Genomic DNA, 16,541 nt, shown 5'->3' on the forward strand with positions numbered 1-16,541 from the left:
TTACTACACTTCTTGGCATATGGTAGCTATTTAATGAATCTTACCTGTCTTTTTCCATGAAAATTTTATGTGGATGATTCAGATCTATCTGAGAAATTGCTGTTCATTCTGTTTAAAAAAAAAAAACAAAAAAAAACAACGAAACAAAAAGAAAAAGAAGAAAATCAGAAAACCAGTGAGGCCACAAAGACATCATCTTTCATTGTACAAGAGAGCACCTAATACTTCACAAAAGGAAAGAGATGCAGCAATATAAAAAGAGAATTCTAAAACTCCTGAGGTTCAACAGAGAGCTAAAAGCCCCTCTAATGATTCCCGTATAAACCTTCAGGTGTGATGTGGAGATGGGACCCTTTGAGACTCACTAAGAGGAGTTGTAATAAAAGTCGTTGTTGTTCAAGGTAAATGTTATATTGCTGGTATCTTCTTCCTTCCCTTAGAGAAGGCAAAATATATTCTAGAGGGAATACAAACTCTTGTTCAACTGTTAAAGAAAATTTCTGGGGAGGAGGACATGTCCCCACTTTTCTCCACATTAAGAAAGCTGGGCATTGAAGGCCCACAAACCAGCGCTTGTATGGGTGCTGGTTTACATGGGTAAAATATATAGTTTTATTTAGTGGCCTAAAATTACATTCATCTAGAAATCCCTGGTACCTAATTTAGTCTCGGCCTACTTGTTCTGTGGCCCACTCATTGATCATGGAAACACACATTTACCTCTTTGTTACTTATGAGAACAAACAGAAATGTTACTTAAGTACAAGAAATATTGACTTTAAGTAGATATTCACCCAGAGGCTAAAGTATTATTAATTATAGAAGCACTTTTTTTTTTCCATTTAAGCGTTATGGAGCAGACTAAGCTCTACTTAGTGGTTGTATATATGAGGTGCCAAGAGACTGAACTTCTCTTAAAGTCATCTGGAATGTTTACACTTTACATCCTCTCAACTATATCTGAATCAGTGTTTCTTAGCATGTTTTTGTTTTAAAATGTTTAAACTTGTAGTTTTTGGGTAAGAGAACCAAAATGATAGTGCCTTTAAAAGGTGCTTAAATACAGCACCTCTTCTTCACAGGGAGGGGTCTCAAGCCCGGTGGTTCTGCACATGAGTTCTGCATTCAGATTCACACCCCTTCCTTTACTTCTTATGCTTAGTTTCCTGCCATGTAGGATTGATCTCAGAACCCACATCATAGGCTTGTTATATTGTTTAAATGAAATCAGTTCCCTGAAGGGCTTAGCTTAGCAAGTGTTCAATACACATAAGATATTCCTTTAAAATTTCAATAAAGAAAACTAATTCATGATGTTTCATAGTTGCAGACATCCTTTATTAGGTAGAATTAAGTCCACTTTCCTACTCTCCTGCACATCCCTACCATCACCTGTGGTTTAATTACAGAAATTGGAGATAACCGGCCACACATATGCATGACTGCACATTTTTTTGCCACTACAACTGTTGTCTCAGGGTCACCTTGCAACTGAGCTAGTGTTACAGCAAGTGGCTCTTTAGTTTTCAAATGTTTTGATGTTTAAGCTGTACAAATTGGAGCCTGATTTAGATTTGCCTCCTACTGAATTTCTAAGGCCAGAATGTGTGATCTTATTAGCTCAGTGAAGTGCTCAACTGTGCACTTCACATGGAGAAATGCAGAATTTATGAAACACTGTCAAAAACAATTACACTACCTTCTCTGAGAAGTAGAGATTCCTGTCTCCTTCTGTGGGCCCAGGAAGACCCACAGGAGTATGTTCCATTAGGTGTGGTGGAAAGAGAATGCTTCCCCAGCCTCCGTCCTAGGTCTCCAAGGCCTGAGCCTGCCCACTGGAGGTCACTCAGGTCTAAAGTCCTACTGTCTACTCACGAAAAATGTCAGGGAAAGTGGGCAGGGACACTGTGTCCCCAACACTGGAGCCACCTGTCCACTTGGGGCTGGCACTGGTTGTAAGACTGTGAGCCCATCCCTTGCTCAACCTGGGGGACAGTGTGACTGTATTTTGCAAAATACTCCTGGGAGCTCATTAATCTTTGATAAGAATAATTATCCTAGTATCTTATGTTCTAACTGATCATATAAATGTAATCTGTTCTCCTGGGGAGCCCTTAATCCTCCTGTGAGCTCATCGACCTCATTACAAACCTAATGATAAATAATTACCACTGATTTTGCATATGTGTAAATCCAGATATTCAGAGTCTTAAAGATGCTGTAAAGTTTAGCAAAATAATTGCTTTCATTTATAATGTATGTGCGTAACTGATGGGTGGAGGCTCTCCACCCCCTTTTTTTCCTCTCTCTTAAAAAATCAAGTCATCAGAAAAAAAAAAAAGTCATCAGGCAGCCCACTCCTTCCTCAGGTGGAGTAATTGTTCTGAATGAGACAGCAGCCCAGATTTTATGCCTGTCTGCTTGCTGCTAGCTCATTAAGAGCCACTCTAATTGGCTCCCTAATTTGTCAAAAGTACAAATTGGGCAACAGTTCCTGTGGTTTTCTAACCCTTCAGTGATGTAATTGGTGCCAGTGATTTGTGAGTCAGACCAAAAAGACAGGCACGATCGATCGCCACGCTGCTTGATGAACAGCGGAGTGAGCCAGCTTTTAATCTGATTTTTATTCATATCTATCTAACCTTGCTTTATAATTTGTGCAGTTCTTAGCAATATGCAATGTGCAATGCAGATGCAAAATAAATGGCACAAAGGACACTTGCTGCTGTTCTGTCCTCACGGAATTATAAATTTGAGTCACATCCTTTCCTGCTCTCACCACCCTATGATCTTTAAAAGCCCATTTTGCAGTTTTCTCCACTTGTACCTTCTTTATCTTTGTAGCTGTGTGACTCAATCTTAGCCTCAGATGATTATTTTAGTGTAAAGCCCTTAGTTCTTCTTCCTTTTCCATTTTCCTGCTTTCTCTCTCTTCCTCTTTAAAGACAAAAACAAAACACAAACCAGAGAAAGAGAAGACTGACTCTACTTAAAACTTACTTAGCCCTTAGGTTTTTGTGTGGTGGTGATGGTGGTGGTGCTGAAAACAATGTTTGCATGCTGAGTTACCTGCAGATTTAATAATGTAGGACCTAGAAATTGTCTGTCCTTACACAGATAAGTGTGAAAATTATAGAAATCTTTGAAATGTCTTAAAGCCTCTTGAGGACACTGGGGCCTGCATGCGAATCCATCAAGCTTCAACTGTCCCCTCCCTGCCCTTGAGGATGCTGTGACTGCTGCATATATGAGAGCAGGGAAAGCTGCCTTGGAGGCCAGCCTGTCCTGGTGTGGCAGGACCTTACATCAAAATGTTGGTGTATTAGTTTACCAGAGCTGCCATAACAAAATACCACAGAATGAGTGGATTAAATGACACAAATGGATTGTCTCTCAGTTCTCTCGAGCTATAAGTCCAAGATCAAGATGTCTATAGGGTTGGTTCCCTGTGAGGGCTAAGGATAGATCTGCTCCAAGCCTCTCTGCTGGGCTTGTACATGGCCACTTCATGCTCCTGGGGTGTCCTTCCAGTATACGAGTCAGTCTCCAAATGTTCTCTTTCTATAAAGACACCAGCATATTGAATTAGGCTCCACAATGAAGTTTTTTTTTTTAAACTTCATTACGTCTGTCAAGACAACAAAATCAGGTCACATTAGGAAATACTTGGGATTCAGGATTCCAACGTATGCATTTGTTTGGGTGTATGTAATTCAATCTGTGACATTTGGCTTAATGAAAAAAAGGGACTCTCTTGAAGCTCAGAGGTGAAATGAGTATGCAACACAGGGTCACACAACACACACACCTTTTTCCCTACCATAGAAACAAAACCTCCAGGCTGATGCAGCCTTTGCCTCTGGGCAGTGGGCAGTGGGGGTGAGGCCTTGTTAGTGCATGAAGAAGCGCAACCATGAAATCAAAAACAAAATCAAGCTTGTTTGAAATTTTGGAAAGACTATAATAGATGAGGCAATCTTGATACCTTATTATCAGATATTAACTTTACCTAAAAGAATGTTCATTTTTTCAGTGATAAAAGAATATACAATCAAGAGGACAGGGATGGAAATTAGCCTAGCAACATGACCTTGAACAAGTTCTCCTTTGACCTTTGCCTTGTGAGTTTTCATGCTGAAGAGGCAGAGGATGGTGTATAGGGTTGCCCTGCGAGGTCAGTGGCATAATAGAAGTCTCAGCAGTGCTCATGGCCCACGGTGCTCATGGCAGTCAGTGTGAGCCGCCCTCGTGTTGTGCTTGGTTGGACACAGGTTGGGCCCTGCAGGCCTGTCCATATTTTCTCTGCTTGAGCAGCAGGCCAGCATCCCTGGCTCCGCATTTCTAAGCTCTGGTCCATGGGCTTAGCAGCGGCGGGATTGTCTTGTAGGTGAGGTATAGCCATGAATCTGGGATACTTCTCTTTTCAAAATTCTCCCTTTTGTGGAGCTCCAACTGCCTTTGAGCTGTTGCTAAGGACCTGCTTGGACTCTCAGATAGTTACCATAGGAACAGTGTGAATTTAGTCCCTATACCTAAAGGAGATAGGCAAATAGGAATAATTCCAAACAGAAGGTTGAGTCAAATATTTCAGGCAGTTTAGATAAAATGTCACGGGACTATCTTCTGTTCTTCTCAAACCCTTTCAAAGTAATAGTTGTGAGGAGACCTGTCTTATGTAGATGGCTTGGCAGTTTTAGGCTATTTCACTTATAAACAATGGTTTCTTGTTCACATCATAAAGATCCAGCATATGATATTTATTAATGGATCTTGTCTCTGTGAACAGGAAGTAAAAGCAAGACTTGTTTGAAAGAACAAAGTCCTCATCGGGTATTGGTGTGGTTTTCTCTGAATCATTTCGGCAAGGCTTTGCCTCCCACTTCATTTGACCACAAGGAAGTTGTTGCAGTGGAATTTTCTTGAATGGTCTCCATGGAGGCTGGTGGAAGGGAGGAAGAGGAGGGCGAGGAACTGTAACATCACGTTTAGAATTCAGACTAAGAAGAGTTAGGTTGCAGTTTTTGTTTAACAAACACTATCTCCTATACTAACTCACTGTGTCCTCTAACTCTCAAATGTGGGTACTAAAATCATCCCTGCTGTACAGATTAAGTCAATGGAGCTACGTGGCAGTAGAGGATAGGACCCAAACCAGCCCATCGAATTTGACTATTCTCTTAATAACCCATGGTGTGATAGATTTGTCCTTAAATAAATCATGACACTTTACACACGAGAGTGGAAGGCAATTACTTCTGTTTTCTACCAGGAACACTTTGAATGGTAAGACTACGTGTAAATGACAAAATAAAGGATAAATACAATTCTACTAAGACATTCCAGGCAATGACCTGTCTGATCATTTGATCAAAATAAAGCATTCACTTAATTTTTATCAGCTTTTCTGTCATTCAACTTGTTCTTCTTTGACAACTTAAAAGTGCTAAGAAAATGAGTTCAAGGAAAGATAACATATTTCAGCCATTTCTCCACCATTTACCAAATGAAAATCTGATAGTGTACTTAAAAGGAACAAGTCTTTTCATCATCAGTAAAAAGTGTATTATTATATTTTGCACCCACATGCTGCTTGGAGTCTTGAATGGATTCCCTTTAACATGTTATGTTTACTTGGAAAGCTATTCTACATGAGAACAAATTAATAGGAAGCCCATGTTAGACAGCCATGAATATCTTGTAATTTAACAAACATGTATTGAGGGCTTAATGTATGAAAGATATAGTATAGAGAACTTTGAGAGGTTAAAAACAATTTCAAATTAAGCTCTTGCCCTGCAGGGTCTTGTTTTTCAGTAGTGGCAGTAACACCAACAAGTATGTAAGCAGTAAAAAATAAGTGTGGGAAGGAAGGACTCCAGGAGGAAACTTCTGGCTGGAAAAGCAGAAAGATTTCATGAGAGATATAGGGGCCAGGTGTGGTGGTGAATCCCAGTGCTTGGGAGGCTGAGACAGGAGGATTGCTGTAAGTTTGAGGCTAACCTGGGCTACGGAGGGAGACCTTGTCTCAAAAACAGAAAAGAAAAAAAAGAAAAAAAGGAGTTACGTGCTAGCTCCAAGAAAGTATCTTTGATTTGGTATTCCAGTTCTTAACACAGTGCTGGGCACATAGGCACATATAAAGAGCTTGATTTGATAATTTTTAGATATATGAATAATTTGGAGCTAGGTGACAAGATATGAGAAGCAGGAGCAGATATGGAGAAGCTTACTCTTGGTCCAGCTTGATTAGGAAAACACTCATTGTCCATTTTCTGTGGGCCAGGCCCATGGCAGGTGGCAGAGTGGTGCGAGCCAACAAGCTGACCCAGAGAGGAGATGGGGTGAAGGGCACTGGAGGGTGGCAGCTGGGCGGTTGGAGGGAGGAGCAGAGAAGACTGCGGGAGCTGGGAGTGGCCCCGAGAAGTCTTGAGGGCTGAGAACTCGGAGAAATATCCCCCAAGGGGTAGTTTTAATTCTTTTAAGCAAATAAAGCAAATATTGGTGGATAGCTGATCATGGACATTTTGTTAATGTAAAAATAAACCTACTTAGACTTAAGAATACCACTTTATTCCATATATTATACTGTATATATTTTTCAGTATTCATAGGGGTTAGGTCTAGGGTCTCTAAGAATATAAAAATGCACATGCTCAAGTTCCTTATATGAAATGGGCTAGTATTAGTGTATAAGCTACATTCATCCTCCCATATACTTTAAATCTCTTCTAGATTACTTATACCTAATGCAATTTAAATGCAGTGTAAGTAATAGTTACTGTTAGAGAATAAAGCCCAGGCATGCTCAGTATTCTTCCCTCTGCCAAAACATCTTCAGTCCACGTTTGGCTAAATCTGGGGATATGGAGCTAGTGGATACATCGGGTTGGTTGCATTTTCTCTTGCAATGCACTGGGGTCTGGGGTTCCTTGTTACTTTGTTGTTTCCAAATAAGCAGTCAAGACCAGGAAAAAAACTTTCCTGTGATTCACCATAATGAGTTCTCAAGTGGCATCTGGACATGTCAACCAAATTGCAGCCTTGCTGCAAGGTTGATTTTTAATTTATGAATCTGAGTCCAGAATGATTTTAATCCAAATTTCTCCTTAAAATAGCCATGACAACTTGGAGGAAGTTGTTTAATTTAGTATATACAAGTGATATATTTACATATCTTTATATTGACTCCTATGTCTATATCTATAAGGCTTTCACACTACAGAAAGATGTTTTGGGGTTTGGACTCAACAGATCTGATTGTGCCACTTCTGAGCTATGTATTTTTAGGCAAAATGCTTAATTTGAACCTGAATTTCCATATCTATAAAGTTAGGAAATTCCTAACTCACTCATTGTGTCTGTGAGAAAAATGTAAGATCATCAGTTTATTTTATTTTATTTTATTATTATTATTATTATTTTTTTTTATGGAAGCAGGGATTGAACTCAGGGCCTTGCGCTTGCCAGGAAGCGCTTATTCCACTGAGCCATCTTCCTAGCCCCAAGATCATCAGTTTATTACTGAGCAATTTCTAGATATTTTCCACATAAGGAAACTAAGGGCCTGAGTGGTGAAGTTGCACACCCCCTGGCTAACGCAAGACTGTCACGAGCCAGCTGTGTGGCTGTGAATCACTGTCTGTACCACTCTGCTAGTTCATTTCTAAAGGTTTCTTTACAAAGTCCCTCTTGGTGACTCTTACTTCTTTATCAGCCATGGCATTTATTGAGGTAGGAATGGGATAGTAGTTTCATTTTTGTAAAGTTCAAGTAACAGCTATATGAATATAAGTCATCTAAACATTTCAGGGTCTAAACGTTTAGAGTGGCTAGAATTTTAGTAGCCATGTCTCAGGCTGATTATATAATATGTTCTATGGGGAAAATGTTCTAAAAAGATGAACTAAACCAGGATCATTTATAATCCCTAAAGATAATAAGTGGTTGGGATTTTAGTGAAATGAATGATTTTTATGTCCTTAGTTTTTAAACAGTTGCTCAACAGCTCAATATTATGACATAAGCAGCATCAATTTTTTTTTTTTTTCAGAACCAGGGATTGAACTCAGGCCCTTGCACTTGCCAGGGAAGTGCTTATTTCGCTAAGCCATCTCCCCACCCCCCCCTTTTTTTTTTTTTGAGATACCTGGGATTGAACTTAGGGCGCTATGTTTGCCAGGCAGGCACTTATTCTACTGAGCTATCTCCCCGGCAGCATCAGTACTTTACAGGCCATATGGACAATGCATCTCACTTCCATAAGTCTGTGGTGAAGGGTATAATTTTTAAGAAATGCGAAGTGCTGAACTGAAGATAATGTGGGCAGAGCTGGGATTCTTATTTGATCTTGTTTTGAGGAATAAATGATACATTTTTTCCTTGTGTGTATTGAATAGGTCCCACAACAATATTTAGAAGACCAAAGAAGCAGTCAGTGAGATCTTTTAATGAAGGATTGAGAACATTCCTGGGTTCTTTCCACTTCAGGAATCTCATATGTTTGCAGCTCTGAATCAGAGCCACTAAATTGCTTTTTACTTAGTTATCCTGGAATTTATCCAAAATGTCTTCCAAACATCTTTCCCCCAAGACAAATTTATAGAAACAAAACAGAAAAAGTGAAAATGATACCTACTCCTGATTGCCTGAGTTCAATCCCTGGTTCTGGAAAAAAAAAAAAAGTTTCCTGTTTGAGACAATTGTTACAGTAGAACGAAGAAGCTGAAGAAGTGAAGTTACAGGGGTTCCTTTGGCTGTGTTGACTTGGGCCTTGATATAGATGAAGGAACAGGAAGATTCTGGAAGGCCAGACTGTTGCTCGTGGAGGAGAGCTGAGCTATACAATCCCATTTGACTGGGTTTGTAATTGAGTATTACCCTGTGATTCTTACTGGTTTCAGAGATATGATTTTAACAGACTGGCAACTAATCCCTTTTATCTCTGGTTTATTCACAGGAGTTGGAGTAAGAACAGCGAGATGACTCCAGCCCGTCCTCACTCCTTGTGTCTTCTTATACTTTATTTGGTAAGAAAAGAGTGTATTTGTCTCTGCTTATTTACCAGAATATTTTCTATCATCCTTCTGTAGTGTGCCAGAGAAAGAATTATTTCCATTACTTAACAAAAAGGTGACCTATGAAAATGAAATGGTTGTATAGAATGGACATGGTGTTCTGATGTTCTATTTCCAGTGTAATGGCTACAAATCATATGTCTGTCCTTAGGCTGGAGGAGACACTTTTCCTCAGCCCTTACAAGCCAGTACTACTTAATGAGCAAGGTTTAAGACCAATATGTTCTTCAGGGATACCTTAGGGAATCTGGAAAGAAATTGTACTGATACATGTATTAGCCTTTAGCCTTTGATCTTGACTTTTTTATTTTGACTATGAAAAGTTACTACCAAAACACATCAAGAAAAATCATTTTCTCTATTTTTAACTCTTGTGTACTCCCCCCACCCCCACAAATGGGGCTTTTGGGTTAAATTTATCTTCAGTCATTTGTTGAGTCGACTGTATAGGCTGCTAGGCTTCCAGAGCTGAGTGGGAAGGAGAGTCCCAGCCTGTGGAGAGAGAAGAGTGCATCCTTACTCTATCCAGGAAGCTCCTGAGATCTGCAAAAGTTGCCAATTTTTCTTTTTGTGTGTGTGTGTAATGAAGGAGGGTTGTGGAAATGTATTTGCTTTTTCCTTAGAAGGAAACTCCTAAATCCTCATGATTTCCATCTTGTTTCCTTTCTTCTGGGATCTAAAAACAATACACCAAGTCCTAGAAAGTCCCCTGGAGTCCACATAGTTCAAGATATTTTTAGAGAGTGAAATATAGCCAAACTTGTGAAACTATAAAAGCCTTCTTCTTGGGGTGACAACTGCAATTCAGGCTTCATGGACTGTGGGTATCCCTGAAGCCCATGGGTGCAGAGCTTGTCCTTGGGCTTGTGTAAGGGCTGGGCCGGGCACCCCATTCTATCTATGTTCTCAAGTGTCCTTTCCTGCCTCCATTATCATAGGATGGTTATGAAATCAGGCCTTGGTTTAAACTTGTTGCTGCCACTTACTAGGGCAAAGAACTTGACTGAGTCCTGTAAGATTTGTAACTCAAATTATTTTCCCCTTTGAAATGGGTCTGATCATGGTATTTGCCTTATGGGAAGTTGTTGCAGTCGAGTGAGATAACACTTGTATAAAGTTCTTCGATCAGTGAGCAGCACAGTGCCAGGGCACAATAAATACTCTTAAGATTTCACTGTAGAATTTTTTTTTTCCAGAACTGGGGATTGAACTCAGGCCCTTGCGCTTGCCAGGGAAGCACTTATTCCACTGGACCATTTCCCCAGGCCTCACTATAGAATTTTAAAAGTCCAGTATCTACGCTTCTATGGACCCCCAACCTCTACAATGAAAGGACTGTGCTTTAGTCACCTTTCAGCCTCATCACCTAGCTGGCAGCATAAACAGAGAAGCAAGGAAATACATGATTATGGAATTATATTGGGAACTAGCAATGACATAGAGGGAGCAGGAGATTGTTCAGCATTTGTTATTGGCCGTCTCATATGCTTCCTGTGTGAGAAGGGGGTACTTGTCTGTGTTCCTGGCTGAAAGGTGTTCTTTTCTAGTTTCTACCACACCATCCTTCTCAGTTCTGGTGGTGTGGCTTGATGACTCAGAGGGTGCACATGGGTTTTGAAATCTTTATGGCCCCAATTGCCATATTAATGGGCAGGAAGAGAGATTTTCTACTCTGATATGAGGATGCAACTTTGAACCCTGGAACTGCAACCTGACACACCTTTCCTATGGTTGAGCCAGATTGTCTCCACAGGAAAAACATAGCTTTACTTGGACTCACAGTGATTCTCCTGTCTCAGCCTCTCCATTGTGTGGATTAGAGGTGTGTGCCACTATGCCCGGTTTCAAGGCCAGCACAGTGTGTCCAGGGTTCTGGGGCTGGCATGGCATGGTACTGGAGATTGAACTCAGGTCCTTATGCTTGCCAAGTAGGCACTTAGATTACCTTGCTATCTCCCCAGCCCCCAGCCTTGCTCTTGATGTTTCTGACTGATGCAGGTTTCAATGTGATCAGCTGCAGGGTTGACCTTCCTGAGAACAAAGTTATGGAGGAAGTTTGCTGTTCATCAGTAGCTTTGCAGCAAGTACAATTCTTACCTTGGGCCAACCATGGTGACACATGGACATCTGTACCCAACTCCTATGCTCCACCTTCTGGAGGAGTTAATGGAAGTGGACAAAATGTAGAAAAGTAGATGGCAAGAAGAGATCCCAAAGGAAGTTAAACTAGGATAAAGCAGATGGTTAGAAGTCGGTGAGTTAAGAATGCTTTTGTCAGTGCCTGCTTAGACAAGCTTAGGCAAAAGTGCAGGGACTGAGATTCAATTCTTGGCACCACATGCCATGTCAGCCCCACACCCAGGATATACTGAGCCAGCCACAATAAATAAATAAAATAAGAATAAAAAAAGAAAGGTTTTGTCTACAATTAACTGGAAATAAGACTTGCCTCTTAAATAAATAGAGGTTTATTTTCCTCCAGTATCAAGAAGTCTGAAGTAATCTTTTGGGGCAGGTTAGCAGTATCTTGATGTTATCATACTATTGAATTTCTTTCTCTCTGCCTTACCATCTTTTGAACTGCTTTGTATCTTCATGGTTCATAGTAGCAGCACCATTTGCAGATGTGAGGTCCATTGTCTCAACCAGTAGGACACAAAGAAGGACAATACCAACCACATCTATCCCCTTTCAATAAGAAAACAAAAGTCTGAAACCGCTAAATCCTCCATGCTCTGCAGACTTCCTTCTTGTTTTATGAAACAAAAGCGGGTGACTTGGCCACCATCTAGCTGCAAAGGAGCCTGGGAAGGAGCTGCATGAGCTTCCCAGTCTCCATGGTGGGAGGTAGCAAAGGAGAGAGGTTGCAGTGACCCAGGGACAGCTAATTGGAGTAGCAGCCAGAACTCTGTTGCAAGGATCAAATTCAAAGCTTTCTGTTCTTATTATTGGCTTTTATCAGATAACAGTATCAATTTAGTCAAGATTCAACGAAGAAGAGACATGGTATGGGACTTTTCCTCCTGCACTCACATACTGGCTATTTTGGGTGATTCCCAGATGGCATTTATATGACCTGCGTGTGCTTGCTCTCACTAAACAAGTGGAAGCAAATTTTCTTTTCTCCACCCAGGCTTTACCTTTTTGGTTTCATTCCATCAAATTGCCTTATGCTTCTGATTCTAATTTAACTCACCTCTGTCTTACTCCACAAATGGGAGACCCAAAGAACTACCTACCCAGGAAAGAGAGAGGCTTGGCCAGCATCTAGCCTGGGACAGGAGGTCCCTGGTCCTAGAGGGCATCCCTCCAAATGGCTGGCTGTCCCTCCACTATCCTGCTTCATTCTGCCTTGCATCTGGGAAGGTGGAGGTGGCAGGGCTGCTGCTGAATGCTTTTCTCTACAGGGTTGGGAGTGGTAGGAGTCACACCCCAGAGAACATTCCCATTGTGGTAGGCTTTCCCTCTGGGTTGTCTTGGCTGCTTTTGCACCCTCTGGTGGACAGGAGCACATAGTAGCTAAGAGGGCAAGTTTCAGAGATCCAGATTCGATTCCTTCCTTCACCCATGACCTGGGCAATTACTTCTCTATATCTTAGTCTCATTACCTGTAAATGGGGCTGATGGAAGCAATTTACTCTGATAGTCTTGTATACCAGCTTCAGGGTGCTTAGAACAGAGCCTCATACTTGCCAAGAACAAAATCTACTTACTACCTCAACTGCTCCTACTGTTCTCCAGTCTGATTTGAGTGATTACAGAGGTGGATTGACTTTCAAGTATAAGATCTTTGGATTTTTGAAAACTTGTATGGCCCCCGCTTGAAAGAAATAAACTGTGTGATTTTGTTACCTTTTCTAAGCAAATATGAAATATTTAATGTTAGAGTAGCAAGCTTTTCTTAGTTTCAGTTTCAATTCAGATTCGTATTTGATAGTGATAACTGGGGAGAAAACATTGGCAATTCATGTAGAAAACAAAGAATGATATTCCTGATGTACAGAGAATGCCTGTAATCAGTGAAAGGAAGAAAAATGAGTAGAGGTATTGTAGGTTGGTATAAACAGGCAATTTATATATGTGAAAACTAGAATGTCCAATAAATGTCTGAAAAGATAATACAACTTTGTCAATAATTAGATAAATAAAATTTAAATCAGAAAAAGATTCATATTTAACCAAAATTTAACTATGTGCCAAGTAAGCATTCTACTAATCAACCATCCCCCCCATAAATTCAACTGTCCTTGAGGTGACTGAGCACCAGAGTGCTCAGAATTTGCCATGAATGCCCTCATAAAATAATAGTGGCAAGAGGTGTTTTAAGAAGCTGATATAACCCCTGCAGACTTAGAAGGTGGCTCAGTAGTTTACTCACGGCTCTAGGCCTCATTGTTATGTGGAGGGGCCGATAAATTTCTGACCAGGTTCTCCAGGGGCAACATGAGAAGAACAGTAGAAGCCAAGGAAGCTCTTCTCATGTGGTAGTCTTTACCACAATGGAGCCCTTTCTATTTTGATCACATTTTCTGTTTTCAGCTATGATGGAGTATTATCTTTCAGGGACTGTTTCTGGAAGCTCTTATGTATATTTGTAATAGATGCTAAGTTTTTCTCTTTCCTTGTTGACAGACGGTGGGAAATGGCCAAGACGGGAAATTTAGTGGACCCCTGAAGCCCATGACATTTCCCATTTACGAAGGCCAAGAACAAAGTCAAGTCATATTCCAGGTAAACACTACCCTTGATCATTGTCATCCTGATTTCTCAGAATGTGAGTAAGCTTTTACTCCCTTCTATGCTATACAACGGGAAATAATAGAGGCACGGCGAATCTATGCATCAAAGATTTCAGAAGCTAAGTCAAACACAGACGGGTGGTGCCGTATCATGAGTCACACCTGACATGCACATCTGGACTTCCTCAATCATGTGTGGGGCAAGGGCTTCTATCCTGTCCTACGCAGAGAGCCTGGTGTCTGTCGGCCCTGGAGTGGAAAGGGCCCTGATATGAAAGGCTGACTGCTCAATGAGCTTCCTCATGAAGCATTGGAAGGTGGGGTTTCTCTGGAGCTGGGGATGGATGGGCCTCTGTCTGTGGCCAAAGGTCTGCCTTTTCCTCACAGGTAGCTCTGAGTGCAGGCCTGGCCCTCATTGATGGGATGCATGGCATGAGGTGAAGCCATCTTCTTAGCAGTTACATAACTGGGGAGGCATTAGCTGGAGAGATGGCCCACAGGTGGATGAGAGACTGCAGCTTTTAGGGAACTGGACTAATGCTGAGAATGTAGCAAGAATGGAGAATGTCCCACTGCATTTACCACACATCCCCTCTGGAAGCTGCTAGGCCCCAGAGTGTGGAGGAGACCTGATGAGCCGCTGGGGTTGCTCATGTCCCTCCCCATGCCAAGCACCAGAGAACAACACAGGGTTCCTGCATGATCTTCTAAGGTAGATGCCGCATGTCTGTCTTGCAAGTGGTTCCCATCTGCAGAGGGTAAGCTATGAGCTACTTCAGGTCTCTCTTCCCAGTTGGTACCAGATGAGCACAAGTAGGAGTGGCAGCTGCACGTGCACATCTGTCTGTCCATCCAGAAGTTAGTGGGCTCTTGGCCTCTCTGCCCAGAGAAGTCAGCCCTACATAGGGAGTGAACACATCAAGAGCTGGAGGCTGACAGAAGGGAGAGGAGAGTGTTCAGAGACACAGCAGGGACAGCTGGCCATGTTGGGATGCGACAGGGCACCAGCTGTGGAATCCCAGAAGGCCACATGGCTGGGCAGGATAGAGCCAGGAGAAGGTGAAGAGGAGGCTGCAGAGACCAGAAGCCCTAATCCTGAGGTGCTATGGTTCTCCCCAAAGGATGGGTCTGATTCAGGTTTCCTCTCAGAGCCCTATGGCCATAGCTGGAGGGGCAGGAAGGGGGCGGGTTCCCTGAAGAGGTGACTTCCTCCTTGACTTCTTCTCTGCCCTGCTGGGAGTGCTTCACCGTAGGTTCTCTCTGACATGTTTTCTTTCTTTCATTCGTGAGCTATTCTCCATAGGTTGGCATGAACTTCATTTTTACACTGCAATTTTTTTTTTTTTTTTTTTTACACTGCAATTTTTTTAAACCACAAATGGAGCGCCCCTTGTACAGGAGGCTCTACCCTGGCAGAAAGGACATGGGTCCAAAGGTGAAAGCTAACAAGGAAACCAAAGCTAATACATGCGCAGAGGATTCTGAGGGAAGTCTGGTAGGCAAAGGGCAAACAAGGAAAGAGGATCTGAGTCTGTTTTTAATTTTTATTTATTTATTTTTTATGTATTTAGTACAAAGCCTACAGGGCCTCACTGCACAGATCAGACTCTTAGTGATCCTCCTGCTTTTCAGCCTTCCAAGAGCTAGGATTACAGGCACGTGCCGCCATGCCCAGTCTCAGTTGCTGTCTCAGCATTCCCTGGGGGCCGTGCCGGCAGGGCACACTGGGGATCGAACCCTGTCCCTGCGTCAGCCTAAGCAGGTGCTGTAGTCTGCTGAGCTATCTGACTGGCCTTCTGTTTTTTAAATTGACAAAACCTGTACATGTTTGTTGTGTGCAGATTTTTTTAAAATACTCATTGTGGAATGGCCACACTGAGCAAGTCCTGACTCACTTCTCCTTTAGATTTTTTTTTTTTTTTTTTTTTTTTGGAGGACAGATGTATGCTAAGTGTTGCCTCAACCTCCCAGAGTGCTGCGATTACTGGCATGCACCATCAGTGCTTGGCACGTTTACATTTCTGTCAGCGTTGTAAAAGAGCTCTGATCTTTATATGTCCTCAATATTTACTATGTCTTTTTTATTGTAGCCATCCATGTGTCTATGAAGCAGTATTTATTTGTACGTTTGCTTTGGGTTTCCCTAATAACTAATAGTGTTGATCTTTTCGTGTGCCTCTTGGCTCACTCTCTATATTCGCTGGTTAAATGCCTACACAAATATTTTGTCTATTATTTAATTGGGTTGTTTGTCTTTTTTGTTGTTGTAAGAGTTCTTTAGATATTCTGCCTGCAAATCTTCCTTTTGGAAATAAATCATTAATAAATATTTTCTCACATTTTTAAAGTAAATTTTTTAAAAACTTTCTTAATAGTGCCCTTTGAAACACAAATACTTTTTTTTTTTTTAAATGTATTTGGTTGTTGCAGGGGCTCAGTATGCAGCTTGGACTTGTAGTGATCCTTCTGTTTTCAGTCTCCCCAGTGCTGGCATTACAGGTGTGCACCACTTCACTTGGACTCTGGTCTGTTCAGACTGCCCTGTGGGCAGGGCTGGCGTGGCATGTGGTGGCGGGGATCGAACTGTGGTCGCTGAGCTTGCCTAAGTGTGCCTAAGCAGGTGCTTTAGTCCTCTGAGCTATCTCACCCACCCCTGAAACACAAATACTTTTAATTTTTTTTAAATTTTTTTAATTGTTTTATTTGAGAGAGAGAGAGAGAGAGAGAG

The 16,541-nt window shown here is 41.6% G+C and overlaps 1 protein-coding gene across 1 annotated transcript in view; it reads left to right on the top strand.

The window, feature by feature from the left end:
* The window catches only part of Cdh17 (cadherin 17), a 78,712-nt gene that overhangs the window by 9,617 nt on the left and 52,554 nt on the right, over nucleotides 1–16,541 (top strand). The window contains exons 2-3 of the mRNA XM_004641325.2: nucleotides 8,957–9,026; nucleotides 13,707–13,805. Coding sequence (XP_004641382.1) covers nucleotides 8,979–9,026; nucleotides 13,707–13,805 — 147 coding nt within the window. The 5' untranslated portion in view covers nucleotides 8,957–8,978. The remainder of the gene's footprint in view (nucleotides 1–8,956; nucleotides 9,027–13,706; nucleotides 13,806–16,541) is intronic.

This window comes from Octodon degus, unplaced genomic scaffold (assembly GCF_000260255.1).
Source record: "Octodon degus isolate 3935 unplaced genomic scaffold, OctDeg1.0 scaffold00134, whole genome shotgun sequence".
In the NCBI taxonomy this organism is placed as follows: domain Eukaryota; kingdom Metazoa; phylum Chordata; class Mammalia; order Rodentia; family Octodontidae; genus Octodon; species Octodon degus.